The sequence below is a fragment of the Neltuma alba genome, unplaced genomic scaffold (assembly GCF_004799145.2).
Source record: "Neltuma alba isolate B1F8T4 unplaced genomic scaffold, ASM479914v2 tig00011182_pilon, whole genome shotgun sequence".
Taxonomy (NCBI): domain Eukaryota; kingdom Viridiplantae; phylum Streptophyta; class Magnoliopsida; order Fabales; family Fabaceae; genus Neltuma; species Neltuma alba.
This window is the reverse complement of record NW_021635909.1, coordinates 87,094-105,338: the sequence shown is the minus strand read 5'-3', so window position 1 is coordinate 105,338 and position 18,245 is coordinate 87,094. Positions and strand designations below refer to the sequence as shown.

General features: G+C 31.3%; 1 protein-coding gene and 1 long non-coding RNA gene across 2 annotated transcripts; both read left to right on the top strand.

The window, feature by feature from the left end:
* The first annotated feature begins 11,162 nt into the window (after window positions 1-11,162).
* LOC114762049 (uncharacterized) lies at window positions 11,163-12,011 on the top strand. Its single transcript, XR_003742214.1, has 3 exons — window positions 11,163-11,186; window positions 11,396-11,539; window positions 11,711-12,011. It is a non-coding gene; the product is annotated as an uncharacterized LOC114762049 (long non-coding RNA).
* Window positions 12,012-12,054: 43 nt separating this feature from the next.
* Window positions 12,055-13,250, top strand: LOC114762051 (uncharacterized). The gene is made up of 3 exons (XM_028951503.1): window positions 12,055-12,132; window positions 12,229-12,698; window positions 13,157-13,250. The coding sequence occupies exons 1-3, from the start codon at window positions 12,055-12,057 to the stop codon at window positions 13,248-13,250; spliced, it is 642 nt and encodes a 213-aa protein (XP_028807336.1).
* Window positions 13,251-18,245: the final 4,995 nt, after the last annotated feature.

The window sequence follows — 18,245 nt, the reverse complement described above, 5'->3', positions numbered from 1 at the left end:
GTATTTGTGTCTATTTTACTTCAATTTTTGACGAATATTTTGTCTCTCATTTGGCAATGTATAAGTAGTTCATATGATATCAATCATTATGTAATTTTTTTCACGAAGCCAATGGCTTATAAATAATGCTAGTATTTCATTCATATGATTTAGGATTAAGTTACCTTCAACACTCCAAAATATTTTTTCAGTAACTCTCAGCATTTTAAACTAATGTTTAGTGCATCAAACACTTTAAAATATTTTTTTTCAATATGATCTAGTCTCTTAAAGTAATTTTTGGTACAATTTTACCACTGAAGTAGTTTTTTTCCGACAACAAGATAGCCCAAGTGCTATTAGAAAAATATTTTATGGTAATGGATGTACTAAATTTTTTTTTTTGGTGAGAAGCAAAAATTACTTTAGAGGTGTACTGGAAAAATACTTTAGGGTGCTCTATGTACCAAAACTTAGTTTAGAATACTAAGTGCTTATGAAAAGATATTTTAAGGTGCTGGATGTTAATTACCCATTTGGTTCAAACGCATTGCACCCTTGAATGGTAATCTCTACTCCATTACCATGCAAAGCCTGTTTGGTTGGGCTTATTAATGATAACAACAAAAATTACAATGGTAATATTAATTGCACTTTTTTTTTTCGTAATATCCCTTCATATAGAGGAGGTTATGAATGATTACTGGAGGGCTGCAATTTTATCCTCAATAGCCCATGTTCAACTTCTTGAAGCAGATTCGTACAACTTGTTGCACGCAGAGGGTTGATGGAGAAAAGCAAGGTTAGTTTAATACTTTGAATACGATGGTCAAGCTTGATGGTAGAAGGAAATGACAAATTGATCATGGTTGTGAAGTAGGAGGTCCAACTTTGGAGATCAGATGGTTTCCAAGATCTTATTTCTATTTTGAATGCTGATCTCTTTATGAAACTAGGTCCCGTACTAGTTGTGGCTTTAATTTTCGTCTGTAATTTGACTATTGATTGGTAGTAATAATAATAATAATAATTAAAAAAGCTCCCCGTTGTCGGAAAGAGGTGCCGAAACGGGAGAGGATGACAGAGAATTTATTTCTTGTGCTTGTGATTCAGGGGCATTCTGAACTTTTCATTGTTATTTTCGTTTGATTAAATATAAAAAATAATTTTTTACCCCATCTTCTTAATAATGACCCATACAATTAACGTGACTGTAATAAACATTGCATTGCATTATCGTATGTAAGGATAGAATTGAGCCAAACGGCCCGATAGTTTCATAAAAATTTGATGTGTGTGTGTGTGTGTGTGTGTGGATAGAATTGATTTGTAACTCTACCTTATTTTCTAGATCTCATCACCCTCCGCTGCAGGTTTACCGTGCTCAGAAACAATTCTTGCTCATGGAAGGAGCAAATAAATCTTCTGCAAATGACAACCATCCAATGTTACTACCCAGCTTAGCTTATTCTTGTTTTCTAAAGTTAGATTAACTCCTAAAATAGGCTCTAGGGATCTTTATTTTCTGACTTTTTAATTTGAACTTACTTTTTGTTTCTCAATGCATTTTCATCTTGTGTCCAAAAAAAAAAACAAGGAATATACCAACAAACATATTCCGAATTACGTACCCATAAGCATTCCTTTAACCGATTCATAATTACTCCATTTATTTAGAGATGAAACGAAGGGTTCTTTTAAAGGTCTGCCAAACTCAAAGAGGCCGGTCAAATTATTGGATAAAGGCACCAGTTTCATATAGTAAAGCATAAGAATGACAAAGTCATGAGAAGCTTTTTTCGCCCTAAAAAAATTCCCCTTCCGACGTAAATGACAATGTTTCAATGATTGAGAAGTGAAAAAGCGGGAGACACAGTGAAGGGTTTTAACCGCGCAGCAAATTTTTGTTGCTTTATTTTTCGTCTTTTCATGTCAGAGTGTTAAGCATCGTTGTCCCAAAGGTGGGGACAGTTTGTGGATGAAAGCTTGGAAAATGTAGGAATTAATATAGGTTTCACTAATACTTTGGTTAACTTTTGATAGTGGAAGACCAAGACTTTTGAGGGTGACGACCTATGAATCTAGCTATGTGCTAATTCCCCTCTTCCATTGAATTTGGAAGTGCTCGTGGAATTACACTTTCGGGGACGTTTCCTGGAAACCATCGGCTTCGTGTAATAATTTTCTAATTTATTAAGTGGACATAGTGGATTTACCAAGATAAGGATGAAGATTCTTTACAAGAATTTGGTCTATTCTCTCTCATATATTATCCTAACAACCATTCTCACTCTCGGACTAAGCTCAACAACAGCCCGATCTCGATATTCTTATAATCTTCTTTTTTATTTTAATAATATTATTTACACTACAAAATGAGCCTTATATTTATGAATGGTGGAGTAGTATTTTATAACACATTGCATTTGAATCATTCATTTTTTGATTTAAAGGTGGAGAACGGATTCTAAGAAGAAAAGAAGAAAAAGGATTATGAGATGCTATTGATATCGTGTCACTTAAAAAAAATAACAGTTGGACATGTAATTCTAAGACCTGCGAATTGTTATTTATTAAATGACACACTCTATAATAAAAATACAAAAACATTAGAATGTTTAATTTAAACTTTTCAAAATTAGGAAAATGATATGAACTGATTCAAATTTTTGAGGGTTTTGTGTATTTTAGCCTCACACTACATATAATTTTCCAATTACCCAATGAAATTAAATATAATATTATAACAACTAGTTCATAAAGGTAACAGGTAGGTATGAGGTGCTAATTACACCTTTTATGTGATTTATCTTGATATATTCAGTCAATTTTGGAGACATTAGTTCATTCATTTTTGGGAAGCAGGGATTTTTTTTTTTAAAATTCAACCGATAAGTTTGTTTTCGAGCCCTTCTTATTCATCTTCCAGGCTAAGGAACTTGGAGATGATGATGGCTTGAGCTTGTGTATGCCTTTCAAATGGTTAAGGGATTTCTGGAGTAATTTTTTATTTTTCCCTCCCTCCACTAATCATTTCCAATGTACAATGCTGTATTTATTTATGGTTTAAACCATGTTTTCAAATATGATATCCTTTATTGCAATCTCTATTAGAGTGTAAATGATACGGAGATATGTAGATTGGCTTCAACCTTCCACTATACAGCAAATAATTGTTGCTTTATTTTTCACCTTTTTTCCTTGTCATAGGATTAAGCATCATTATCGTAATTAAGTTGTCACATGCGTGGGGACATTTATGACAGAGATTGGAAGTGCCACGGTAATTGCTTGGATGATGACACTTATTTCTCGAATCTATATATCTACTCCTTTCGGTTTTTATTATAAAGCAGATTTAACTACCTCATCAAATTCAAAGAGAAATGGATAAATCATTAGCTTTGTCTGAAAGTTAAAGAACAAAATCTTGGAAAAATGAAATTAACACATCATTTGGTAATCTATAATATAAAGACAATCCATTTTTTTGGGAGGTGTCTTATAATAAGAGGATTTTTTCCAGTTTTTTTTTTTTAATAATGTATAGGAGGAAATGGGATTACGTTTGGATGCACTGGAATTGCGGTGTTGGTGACTTCTAATTAACTTAGTGAACACAGTGGAATTGGAAAAGATAAAGATGAAGATATTACCCGACAAAAAGAACCTACTTTTGATCAGCCACGTCTCTCTCTCTCTCTCACACACACACACAGGGCATCCTCTCATATATTATTCTAACAATTACTATTCTCACTCTCTAACTAACCACCCTTAAATTTGATCTTTGATAAGTCTTCTCGAGCCTTTCCATTCTTGCTGTCGTGTAGTTAATGTTTCCATTAAGACATAGTTAGAACGAGGGAGGATATGAAAGGCAATGAAAGAGACATAGTAATGATAACTTGTATTTGGGGATTCGAAAATAAAAGGGCATATGATGGTAATAACTATATGTACAATGAAGACTTTCATTAACATCAATAGAAAATATAAAATTTATAATCTATCATATTATTTACGTGCAAGCTTTTGATCTAAGAAAAGTTTATATTATCTGGGATTCTTTTTCCCTCAAATGAAGCACATCATCAGTCAACGTCACTTCTAATTCGATCATGATGACTGCTCATTTAGTTATGGCTAAATTATACAAAACTTTTATAAATTTTGGGTCAGTTATGAAAAAAATTCTAAATTATCAGGTTAAAAGACAATCTTGCCTTTGAACTATTTCTTGAAGAGTATTATAAAAATACCAAAAATATTGTAACCTGGGTTTAATTTTATTGCATTCACTTAGTTATAGCTTAAATTATTTTTCTAAGCCAAGACCTCGTTTTATTGCATTTTTTGATGTTTAGTTATCTTACGACATCACTAAAGGTTTCTGAAAGTGAACATGACCTGAAGTTACACAATATTGCATCAGTTGGTTAAATTGTTGATTGAGAATCTCAAAGCGTAGCATGACAAAGTTCTTCTAAGGGCTCATCAAGAGGTAATAATTTAAGGGTAAAATTGCCATTTAACCATATAATTTAGAGTCTCTTCTTCTATCTCTAGAATGGGTGGTAAGGCCTCCACTCCTCTAAAAGGCGGCAGGCTTAGGTCAAAGTTTTGGTGCCCAATTTCTCTGTCTGTTGTGAAAATAAATAAGAATAAAGGGACATATAAAATCAATTGAATTTCAAACAAGGCACCAATCCCTTCAGCCATAGTGTTTTTTCCCTAAATGCATCTTAAGAAACATAATGCAATAATGAATGAACAAAAAAAAATTCACAAGGAATTAGGGCAATTGTAAGTCCCTCTCTCTGCACTAAGATATACTATTTTTATTTATATAACCTGAGATCAGATGCACTTGGTTGTAAACTATTGTGAAAGACTTAAAATAAAACTCCTAATCTAACTCATTATCCCTTGCATGACTAAGTATGGAACCACAGGAGATATTTAAAACTCACCGCCTAATCTCATCGCATCTCATCACCTTAAAATCTCAATGCAATTTAAGTTCTCCTATATGATAATCAATATAAAATATACAGAGTAATATGAGTGGGATAGATCGAAGACGCTTGCAAATTGCAATTTAACTTATTCAATTAGTTACTTATATATTTACAACTTATCTTTACTCATAAGATATTATCAAACTTAACAAGGACAACAAAGATGATTAGTTAGTTCATATCATTGCTTTTTTAAAAGAAATAAAAAGCTAAGTGAATGGGGGTCATCCATATGAAGAAGACGGAAACCACTGTTTTTGGTCTCCGTGTGCTATTTATTTAACTACTGGAATTGACTTAATACTTAGATTGACTAAGAAGAACCACTCCCGTAGGTTCTCTCTCATCGCTATATATATATATATTCTCTCATTTCGCACCACCGAAGGACTAAGCAATATCACTCTAAAAGCAAAGAACATATAAAGGCATCCCATAAGGTAAAATAAGGGTCTTCTTTCTCTGTTCATCTGCAGATTCTTCATCTTCCTCAACAGTAAACTGTAGCCGTATTGCTCATCTGTTTGCAAAAGCATTTCCTTGAATAAATCTCACTTGTATGTTTTCGACTTCGTTTCATTCTACTTTAACTTTCTTCCTCCTGGCCTACCTTTATGATTTCATCAAAGATGTCGGAGAGTCACTTTCAAATATGCATACCTCAAGAATTGTAATTTTTATATTATCATTTCCCAGAAAACTAACTCTCCGATTCTGGAAACTGGTTTTAGGCAAGTGCTACGAGAGGAAAATTTCCCGTTGCAGTCGAAATTCCAGGTATGGAGGATTATAATTGAAATTATACAGAGGACTTAATTCATTTTTGTCAAATATATCACACAGATCTTAAGACTGACTAATAAACTTGTATAAAAATAAATGTTCTTTTCACGGTTTAATCTTTACGAAATTATGACTAAGTGAGTACAGTTTCACCAAATTACTTCGCAAATTTTTGAAAATGGAAACTTTGAAAGAAAGGCTTTTCAACATCATCAATCATTGGTATGTGAAGTCATTAGAGTGCAGAGCTGCTTTCTTGAACTTGCTTGATTTTCCCGAACACCAATACCCCTTTGATTTCAATAACTGTAGGTCAAAAATCGTCAACACTCATAGTTTCTCATAATTAACAATTTAATTATTATCATTCATATATATAGTTGACCGAAAAATCTACTTCCTAGTTCTAAATATAAGATCCTTTTAATTAATTCACAAATTTTACAAAAACAAGTAGATCATAATTATTGATTTTTTTGGTAATAATTAATACGCAGAGAGTTAATTTGACTTCAAAAATTTGTTTAAGGATCGGTGCGGTCTATCTTCAGTGGGCACAACTCTATTTCAGCTATGTATAACCTCTATATAATTATATGCAAAACAGAAAACATTTTTGCATATCTAAGGTTATATTGCACATAATTGAAGACGAGTTCTACTCCCTTTAAGTCCTAAGTTCTTAGATATCTTTGGGCAATAATTTTTGTTCGGAGGAATTTTTCAAGAAATGTTTTTTTAATTATTTAAGTATATCTGTATATCTTATTATCACACTTGTCATCAGGAGGAATAAGTGCTTATTTTAATAAAAAAGATTTGAAAGGAAATTCACATGCTGATATTGAGTATATATAGTGAACTGTTAATGTGTATGACTTTGCAGAAAAATGGATGCATCAAATCAAGATCCAAGAAATCCTCCTCAAGGACCTAGTCGCCCCCAGTTTCGGAGGGTCAGATCAGCTGAATTTAGAAGACCTTCCCATAACTTTTTACAGGTATGGAGGATTATTATTGAAATTACAAAGGATTCAATTCATTTTTGTCTAATTATATAGATTTTTTAATATAGCAATTTGACAGCATCAAATTTGAGTACTTTTGAGTCCAATTGGAGTATTTCTTCCACAGACATTTTTTGCATTGACACAAACTCAGCCAAAAAATCTACCCCATTTTATCCCTAAATATAATGTCTTTTAACTACTCCACAGATTTCAAAAGGAAAGGTAGGTAAGTTGATTTTTAATTGTAATTAATACGCAGAGAGTTAGTTAATTTTAATAATCTTTTCAAAAAATAATTTTATGATTAAAATTTAATGTGTAAAGATAAAAACCAATAAATAAGGATATTATGGGAATGAAAATTTAAGAGTTAATACAATTTTTGGTCATTCAAGTTTGCTCTCATTTTGGTTTGTGTCTCTTAAATTTTTACCTTAGGTTTTTATCCCTCAAGTTTCTTTTTATTTAAAACATTGGTCATTGTTATTCCACAAAAATCTTGACTATTTTGTCCCTTGAAGGACTAAAACTTCTGGTTTAAAACTTGAGGGACTAAAACCAAAATGAAGACAAACTTGAAGAATAAAAAATTATATTAAACCAAAATTTAATAAAGGAGATTAGGTGGAATGAGTCCTAACAAAACAAAAACTATCGAATGGATACATTTGGAATTTGAGGGAGCGCGCGCGTATATGTTTGTATCGGTACGTATTATAGAAGCATCTACATGTTCCCCCTAGGGGTGTTCAATTTGTCCCGTCCCGGTCGTCCCATCCCGGTTCCGGTGAGTTCGGGACGGGACGGGACGGGACAAAAAAAATTTCGGGATGGGACAAGTACGGGACGGGACGGGACAGTGACCGGGACGGGACAGTGACGGGACGGGACGGGACGCAGGACGGGATTGTCCCGTCCCGTCCCGTCCCGGGATATTTTTTTTTAAAAAAATTATTTATTAATAATTATTATTAAATTATTCAATTTACTTATTAATAATAATTATTATTTTTATAGTGATTTTTAACTCTTAAGTTGTAAAATTATCTGAACAATATCTCCTTCCTCAATAAAATAATTCATAAAGCCATTATATAGTGTTTCTTTTATTGTATTTTTTTTTTACAGTATTGTTTTTACACCTTTTTTATACTATATAATTGAGCTTTCTACATAATATTTTTATAATGTTTTTATCTTTAAAAGCCTAACAAAAAATAAGCATTATAACATAAAAAAATTTCATATAAAAAATTATAGTATTTTTTTAAAAAAAAAAAAGAGGAGGGGAATCGGGACCGGGACGGTCCCGACGGGACAGGGACAAAATCGGGACGGGACGGGACGGGACACAGGACTAAAACCCTGTCCCGTCCCGGCCCGTGAACACCCCTACCCCCCTAAAAAGAGTGAACTTGCATCAACCATCCTAAAATAATTTTTTAGGGGAATCTAGTATATTAATTTATTTTGGGGTGCATCCAGCAGTTCAGCACCCTAAAGATTTTTTGGTGCAATTTTACACTTAGCATTTTAGAGTGCTATACCAAAAAATAATTTAGAATACTAGATGCACCTAAAAATATTTTAGGGTGCTAGATATATTAAAATATAATTTAGGATTAGAGCCGGAAAAACAGGTTAAGCCCGTTTATGCCTAAAAGTTACGAGGATCGGGCTTAAAATTTTTTCCCTCAAATAGGAAACAGGCCCTACAGGTCTAGCCTTGTAAGGCCGAGTGTTTAAACAGACCGGCCCGTTTAGGCCATTTTATAATTTTTTTTTTTTTAAAAAAAATTTGTGTAATTCTAATATTATTAATTTTTTTACGTTGTTAATAATATTTTAAATATTTAGTTATTATTATCATTTTAAAATTAAATTTCACATAATTGTTTGATTTATTTAGTTTTAGACAATAATTTGTCCAATTAAATTTTAAAAAATGAGTTAATTTGGACTTTAATAATGATTTAATTTATATTATATGCGTTGATATTTTTAAACTATATATATTTGATAAGAGGGTATTTTTATACTTATATAACTTGTGATTCTATAATTTGAATTAGAAATTTATGAGTTTCAATAACAATGTTTCTCAAATTAAAGTAAAATAATAGTTAGATTGCAAAATTTAAAAGTAAAATTCCTATAAAAAGAAAAACTTGATATTTTTGTTAAGAAAGAAAAGCATACTTATGAAGAAGAATAATTAATTATAGTGATGATGAAGTTTTAAAAGATTATAATAGTATTTGTTTATTGCACATTTGCACTGTAGATGAAACTTTTGGATGTTATTATCTTGTTAATAAATGTTTTAAATGTTTTTAAATGTTGATGGATATTTATATATGATGATATTTTGTATTTGTGATTTAATTTTATTCATATTTATGTCTTTTATTAATAATTTCATTAGTTTATTTTTATTTTTTGATAAAAAATATGAGAATTATAAAAAATAGTAATTTTTTTTAAACAGGCCGAAAGCCCGCCAGCCAGCCCTAAGCCTGTTAGCTTAAGGACCAGGCCTAACAAATTGGGATATTTTTTTAAATTTCAACCTTGTAAAGCTGGCCCTTTTAAGCCCACCAGCCTACAGGGCCGGATCTGTAGGGCCAAGGGCCGGTCCTGATCCCCACCTCTATTTAGGACATTGAATGTACCTAACAAAATAGTTGGAGGTACTGGATGCACTATAAAACATTTTAGAAATGCATGTAAAAAATACTTGCTGAATGCATTTTAACCAAAAATAAGATTGATAGAAAAATCATCACGATGATACCGAATATAATGAAGTGTTAATTAATGTGTATAATTTTGCAGATAATGAATGCATCAAATGGTGATATAGTGAATCCTCCTGAAGTACCCAATAACTTCCCATTACGAAGGGTGGAATCAGCCGTGTTCAAGAGACCTTCCCTTGATCTTTCACAGGATACACGTAATTAACTACTCCCTCCATTTTCTCTAATGTCATATAAAACACTAATGCGTTCAGTTATTTTTATGGTTCCTCACGATTTTCCTATAACAATAAAAAAATCAATTTAATATGCATAATCAAATATCTATCCTTTGATACTATAAGATAATGTTTAAATTATGTTCCATTTTACGTTTATCTATTCGTAAACAAGGCAACAAAATGATATAAAAACATACATATCTCATCTTTACAATCTTAATTTCTTTTTCATTATTTATATTTTCACATATACTTTAACCTTCTTGTTTGGTAGTATTTCAGCAACGTTTTGTCTACTTAGTAGTGTATTTTCATTGCAAATTTTGGGGATGAATATCTAATGAACTACTGACTGAAGAAGGGGGATTGGCAGGGGAGATGACTCCCTAATTTTTCAAATTTTTTTAATTAATATTATACGTGTTAAGCGTTTTTGTAACACACAAAAATTTTGTACTATATAGCGTTAAGATTCTCTAACACCCTCAGTTATTTAATTAGTAGTTGATACAACACCTGCAATATTTGTTTAGGCGTGTCTTCTTAAAATTTTTTGTGATTTATCCATCATTTTATAATATGTTTTTAGTTGCGTTAAATACCCTAATTTATGGGTTTAGAGTATTCATGCTAATAGACACACTTGAAAAAATATGACATTGTGTAAAATGAACTACAAAATACTTCAAAATTCAGGATAAACTTGGAAAATATTTCAACGTCATTAATGAATCATTAAATAAATGCTTTAATAAAAAAATACTTCAGAGTGTTAGATCAACCTTTACCTACTACACACAACCAATTTTATCTTAGCCTCCTTATGCGTAAATTTTGGCTCTCTATAAAAGATGATCGTTCCCATAAACAAGTCACATCCCAACAAATTAATATGAGAATTTCACAATGAAATCACTTTCGTTTCAGCTGAGGCCAGAATGATGTACTTGAAATTATGTGTGCCTCTTCACAAGTATGCATCTGAAGGCAATTGGGAAGAAGCTAAGCTCATATTAGGTCAAAATAGAATGCTTCTGAGTGCTGCCATAGCACAAGGATGGTCAACAATACTTCATGTAGCAGTAGGAGCAGGTCATTTTCACTTTGTGGAGGAGCTTGTGAACATGATGGAAGAGAACAAAATACACTTGGATTTACAAGACTCAAACGGAAACACTGCCTTCAGCTTGGCTACTATTGCAGGAAACTTGGAGATTGTTCAGTTAATGTTAGGAAAAAATTGCTTCTTACCAAAAATAAGAAGTCGAACAGGTTTCACTCCTATTCTTTTTGCTGCATTACAAGGAAGAGCTGATTTGACAAAGTATCTGTATCCTTTCACTGTTGATGAAAATTTTGAAGAAGTAGAATGGAAGAAGTTATTCCTTGCTTGCATTGACTCTGGTATTTATGGTAAGTATATATTGCCTACGGAGCACAAATACACTTAATTATTATAAGTGAAGTATAAGTAGGGCACGAATAAGTATTTAGTACAAACAAAATAAAAAAATAACATCCTTTGTGAATTATTTGAGCTTGATATGTAGCTCTATGTTTATTAAACTGTCTGACAGCTTCTAATTTTAGAATTTGAGTTTCTGTTGATAACTGCTTCATAGATTTGGCATTGCAAATGTTGAAAGAAAAAGGACAACTAGCATTTGCAACGGATGAAGATGGCATGACAGGTTTACATATCATGGCTCAGACAGCAGATTTAGGAAGTTATAGGCCAGAACATCAAATTCAACTCACAAGTTCAGGTAAATTGATTAGCATTGTAACTGCCTGTTTGGAAGACTAAAAAACTGGTCTTAACAAATGATCTATTAATATTCTACTCCCCCCTCCCTACAAATATTTATCAATATGCATCTAGTATATTGCCTAACTTCTGACCGGGCATATTCAATTTATCAAATTATATACCCTAGGTACGAAGAATGGTGTTGCCCTTGACCTTGTTCATCTCCTATGGGAAAAAATTCTCAACGGTGTAGACTCAAAGGAAAATATGAAGAAACTCATAAACGAACCATCAAGACTACTATTTGATGCAGCAAAAGTTGGAAACTTTGACTTTTTAGCTACACTTATAAAGTCTTACCCTGATTTAATGTGGCAGTTAGATGACAAAAGACAAACTATAATTCATATTGCTGTTTTATATCGTCATCCTAAAATCTTCAATCTCATCCATGATATAAGCGGAAGAAAGGATATCATGTTGTCATATAAAGACGAAAATAGTGGAAACACTATATTACATTTGGCTGCAATGTTAGCACCAGCTAATCGACTTGAATTGGTCTCTGGAGCAGCTTTCCAAATGCAGTTTGAACTATTATGGTTTGAGGTACTTTTTTATTAGTAAATATGAAATGATTTAGATGATCCCAAAAACTAGAATATTTACATGAATTAATTTATGAACAATCCCTTGATATGGCAGGAGGTGAGGAAGATAGTGTTGCCCTCATATATGAAGAAGAAAAACTCAAAGGATAAAACCCCTTGTGAGTTATTCACTGAGCAGCATGCTGCATTACGTAAAGATGCTGAATCTTGGATGAAAGGAACAGCTAAGTCATGTATGCTTGTTACAACTCTTATTGCTACCGGCGTGTTTACTGCGGCATTTAGCATACCAGGTGGTATCAAGGATGATACAGGAGTTCCAAATTATTTGGGAAAACGATCATTTACGATATTTGCAATATCAGATGCCATTGCAATGATCTCCTCTTCGGCTTCCATACTAATCTTCCTATCCATTCTCATATCACGTTATGCGGAATATGACTTTCATCATTCTTTACCCTCAAAGCTAATATTCGGATTGATAACACTCTTCATCTCCATAACAAGCATGATGATAGCATTTAGTAGTGCTTTCTTTGTGACATATGACCGTGGCTTAAAGTGGGTTCCTATCTTCATTTCAGCTCTGTCTTTTTTACCAGTAGTCATATTTTTACTTTCACAATTTGAACTTTTTTTGGATATCATTTACTCAACATTTTATTTAAGATGTCTATTCAAACCAAGCGAGCATATGCTTTACTAGTAAAATAGAGACTATTTTAATGTTCTTGTACCTAGTGTATATTTTGCTTATTACTTCAATTTGTAATCTCTCTCTCTGTATATATATTAGCCTTACTTAGATTTGGCAATGTGTAATTGTGCGTGCAGAATTTCTAAAGAAATTATTTGATATCTGTAATGACAGTAAGATACTTGGCACATTGCTTGCCACTGCCCAAAAAAACTGTCTTTACAGTTGTTACTTTGTAGGGGTTCTAAAAAACTGCTACGAAGTGCATAATTTGTAGTGGTTTTAAGTCAAATCACTACAAATTTGCAGTTTTTTTGACTAGGAAGGAGTTTGTGTATTCTTTAGTAGTGGTTTTGAGAGCAATTAGTGCCACATGGCGCCAACTGGGCATCATATTTATATTGGTCAATTTGTAGCGATCAGTTTATAACGGTTTTTTTTTGGGTAATAAGTTTATAACGGTTTTGTCAAGTAGATATACATGATTGGAGGGCTTTTAAGTAGCTTTTGGAGGTAGAAGCATGTTTGGTACTTTTACATATGTTTGGCATCACTTTTGATCAATTGGGCTTTTGAAGCCATGGCTTAAAAGCATAAGCCTATATGGAGTTGCTTTTGGCTTATTCACTGTTGGGGGGGGGGGGATATCATGATCGAAGAAGGAGAAAGGTCTTGAAGTGGGTCCTATCTTGCTTTGATGAAAAAAATAAAATTACTTCAAAAGATTCAATAATAGATGTTTATAACAATATTCAAAGAAAAAATTAAATAATAAAATTGAAGAAAAATTAAGGAAAAGTTCCCATTGGAAATTTAATTGGTGAGACCATGACTTGATAAATTTTTATATACACTAAGCATTGGTATTCTGGGAATTTCATACACACAAACTTGCTTATTATTTAATAAAAGTCATACCCAATTTGATAATTTTACACACTAAACTTCTCATTCAATCATAATCCAAACAACTGTTTTTACAAACTAACTTATTATAAAAGCTATAATCCAAACGTAAATCATATTACCTAATCTAATTTTTTCAAAAATCAAATTAAAAATAAGCTATATTTTCTACCATCAATCGGGGCCTAAAATATTTGTGAAGTTAGTCTTTTTGCATAATAATGTTTATCCTCCTCGTAGAAGGCCCATTGGGCATTTTTTATTTGATGCAATGTCATGATCAGTTTCTGTTGTGATACAAATGGCAAGGTCATTTTGATGGGTTAGAGTATGCGTAATGTGGTAATTGGGCCAGCCTAATGTCACAAACCCCAGCCAGTACAAGAAAGAAGTATCTTCTCACCTAAACTTTTTTATAATTGCCTTCCTAGCCCAAAAAAAGGTATCTTCTCAACTAAATTTTCTTTTACTTCCGAAGTCTATTATTTTTGTTGCTTCAAAGTAATCAAACAATGATACATCTTACCATCATTGCTATAAACTTCAAATAATTGATTTGCATATAACTAAAAATCAGTTAAAAGTAATTAAAAATATTTCCTCTGTCCTTTTTTATAATCAACAGCTACCATCTCCTATTTGTCTCTAAATTTAAACAATATTTGCAAGTTATCTTAAATTATTGTATCAAAATTCCTATCTAGCACTCTAAACCATCACTTCTCTCCATCACACATACTCTGTTTTTCATAATTCTCTTTATTGTAATAAATTTCTTATTCTCTTTCTTATACTTTCTCTCCTATAAATAAGGGTATTTTAGAGAAAGAACTTCTAATTTCTACTCATTTATTGTCTTTAGCCAATTTTAACTAATGTTTTGTTTTACGTGATAGAATCCAGAGTTGCTTATAAAAAGAGACGGAAGGAGGAGTAAATAGGTTAGAAATATATTTTTATTTTCATATATGCCCTAGAAGAATGATGATGAAAAAGAATGTATGACAAAATGTAAATGAGAGAGAGCATGGCAAAAGAGAGAGAATAAATAATCAAGAATAAAATTACCAAAAAAAACACATTAAATGTTAGAACAAACCTAAATTGAATGTTATAAAATGGACCACACTCCTTCTTAAATTTGAAACTTATAAATAGAATTAAAGGGAGTACTTAAGTGTTGGACCAAAATCCTGAAATTTTTTTTTAGTAGCACTCAATATTTAGCATTCTAAATTATTTTTCTAGTAGCACTCATAACTTTTTTTTTACAATTTTATTCTTAAAATATTTTTCTCAATATCAACAAGCACTCTAAACTTAGAGTATTGAATATTAATAGAAAAAATATTCCTAGGTGTTAAATGTTAACTAATCCTTTATTTCATATGGTAAAGTGTATTTTTATTACCTTAATAGTATTTAATGTTTTACTTTATTTCAAATTTTATTTTCTGTATTGTTAATTAAATTAAAATATTCTCAAAAAGGTTCTATGTGGACTGGATCACCACTAGGGTAGCATAACGAAATTATTAATTAGCCAGGACAGAGAATAAATTAGAAGATAAAAAAATTAAGGGAGAAAAGTAAACTTTTGATCAAATTAGGAAACAAAATTAGAACTAAATCAAATTAGAGGTTGAAAACAAAATCAAAGAGAAAAATTAAGTGAAAAATCGATAATATACCTTAGCCTCTCTAAGTTGTGATTTTCAGAGGGGAAAATTTCATTTAGCCCCTCTTAAGCAATTTAATTTCCAATAGACCCTATAAGATTCTAAAACATCATTTCAGTATATTTGACCAAAATGAAATTAAATGTCATAGGTAAAAATATAATTGTGCCCTTGTATTTTTTTTTTCCTTTAAAAAAACAACCTCACCAAAGCTCCGGTGGCAAGCCAATCGGAGCTCTGACATATGGCCTCCAGTGGCCATTTGTTGGAGTTCTGGTTATCAGAGATTTTTTTCTTAAAAGAAATAAGATGGCCAAGGAGGGGTTTGAACCCATAACCCCTTGACCACCTTATTTTAGAAAAACAAATTAGTGGGGCTTAACTGAAATTTTTCTTTTTATAATCCATTAAAATACAACTTATTTGGTTTAGACTTTGTGCAGTATAAAGAAAAACATATCATCTAGATTTATATACGTTGATTATTGCATTTCACAATATAAAAACTAACATGTTGATTATAGGATCCAATATCACAACATTACGTATTATTTCATTTTATCCACACTACAAACGGTACGTAGATAGATAAATCCCAAAAACGCAGGCTTTGTTTAGGAAGATGTATTAATTAAGCACTCTTATTTAAGGAAAGTCAACATATAATAAACAAAAAATATGAATTGAATAATGAAATCTGCTCCCCGCTTCCAAACATAGTATTAAAGGTCCCACCTCCACGTGAAGCGGCATGTAAATTAATTAGGATGAAGAATTAATACAATCAGAGATATTTCAATTAAGAAGAACATAGTTATGTATGTAAACAAAAATATAAGCCCTAACTGTAAAAATAGAAAACAAAAGAAGGAAGAGGATTTTCTATTACCAGTAGTAATCATTCTCAAATGTTCCCTTGCTTTTTGGATGGTTTAGTTCGACCATAACCAATACTTTTTCCAACAGTATTAGTTCCATTGGAAATCAAAATACTACATCCAATTCTTAATATAAGAGTTAGTTGACTAATTTGAATAAATTAAGAAAGTTTGTTAAATTAGTTATCAGGTGTTATCTCTTCCAGAATACTTTTGTTCATCATATGTATTAGTTATAACTATCATTTGATGGAACCTTTAACATGTACAATTACTAGAAGGACTACTTTGAAAAAATAGATAAATATAATAGATAAAGTGAATCGAGATCTTATATTTAGAACCAAGTTAAAAGTCAAACTAACTCTTATATTAAGGACCATAGGTAGTATTTGAAGAAACTTGTGAAGAACTCTCCAGAATCCATATGCTGCCATGCACCAAGTAGCCACCAACAACACTAATATTACCTTTGATATTTAATATAAGAGCTATTTTGAGAGTTAGATTTGGTCCTAATTAAATACAAGACTTCAGTTAACTTTTTCTCCCGTTTTTCTCAAAATATCCAATTCCAATACACATGATTAAATAGGGTAATTAGAGAGGTCAATACACATTTGAGACAAGTTCCTTAATATTTTCAAATTATTTATTTAACTCTTATATATATATATATATATATTAAGGATCGGAGGTAGTGTATACACACTTGGGATCTACATTCTTGTGTTTGTGTTTTTGCCTTCAAGATTAACGTATTTATACACAGAAGCTAGCATATAGGCTCTCTACTGTAATGAAAGTGCATAAAGATTTCATGGAAAAGCAGATGAAAGTCTTCTGAAAAATTCATCCCACTTTCTGTTAAATTGTATTGAAGTTTTCTACAATTTTCATAAATAATTAAGATTGCTTACGGTATTTGTTTTGCTCGGCTGGTCGTTTGTTTTGTTTTGTGTAAATTTACATACAGACTATTCATTATATGAACACACATGCTTGTAGTTCAAGTAAGAGTATGTGAGAAAATTCTCATGATCTACATGAAGGAGGTTATTAATTAATTTGAAGTTTAATTTATATTTTTTCTATTAAAGTTACTAGTTTTGGGTTTGGTTCTGAATTAAAGGAATATTTTTTCTAAAGCATCAGGAAATTAAAGAAATTTCACTACAAATGAGAGAAAACGTTACCTATTGAGGAGAAGTTTCAAGATTTCAGATTATAATTACTGTGTAATTGGAGTTTGAATAAATCATTCACGAAATTTGACTTGAAAATCCTTTCCAATGTCTCGTAAATTGTCATATTGAAGCTTTTATTTTCCTTTTCGAAATTTAAATAAGGAGTTAGCTTATTGAGCTGTTCTATCAAAAAATAGTACTAATGCGGCAAAACTAGAATGAAGGCAAGAAATAAAGATAGAATATTTGAAATTTCGTACAGTTATATTTATATTTATAATTCTATCAACGTTTACGTGGTTTATTAAATTATTTAAAATTTTCTCTATTCCTTCTTTTTTCCCATCTAATTAGGCCTTGTAATTCCGTATTACTGACCTGCTTTCCAATTAAACATTTTTGAAAATATAACTTTTTTTTTTCCTTTTAAACTAGTCAATTATTTTGAGATACATTTTTCACAAAATAAATTAATATAATCATTATTAACTTTATACCCAACCAGAGCTAGCCCTAGGTGGCCTTTCCATGACTTTGTCAATCAGCCAGGTTCTCTAAATAATGCTATGTCTTACATTAAATTTTATTTATTTATTTACGTGAATTGCATCAGATCCTGGAGGTAGCAACAGAAACCCCTTATCTAACTATTAGGCTAAAGTATACATTTGGTCCTTCAACCCTAAAATCATTAGGCTTCAATGACATTTTTTGCAACAATCATGGATGTTTTGAAAATTAAACTTAATATGTTAGCATTT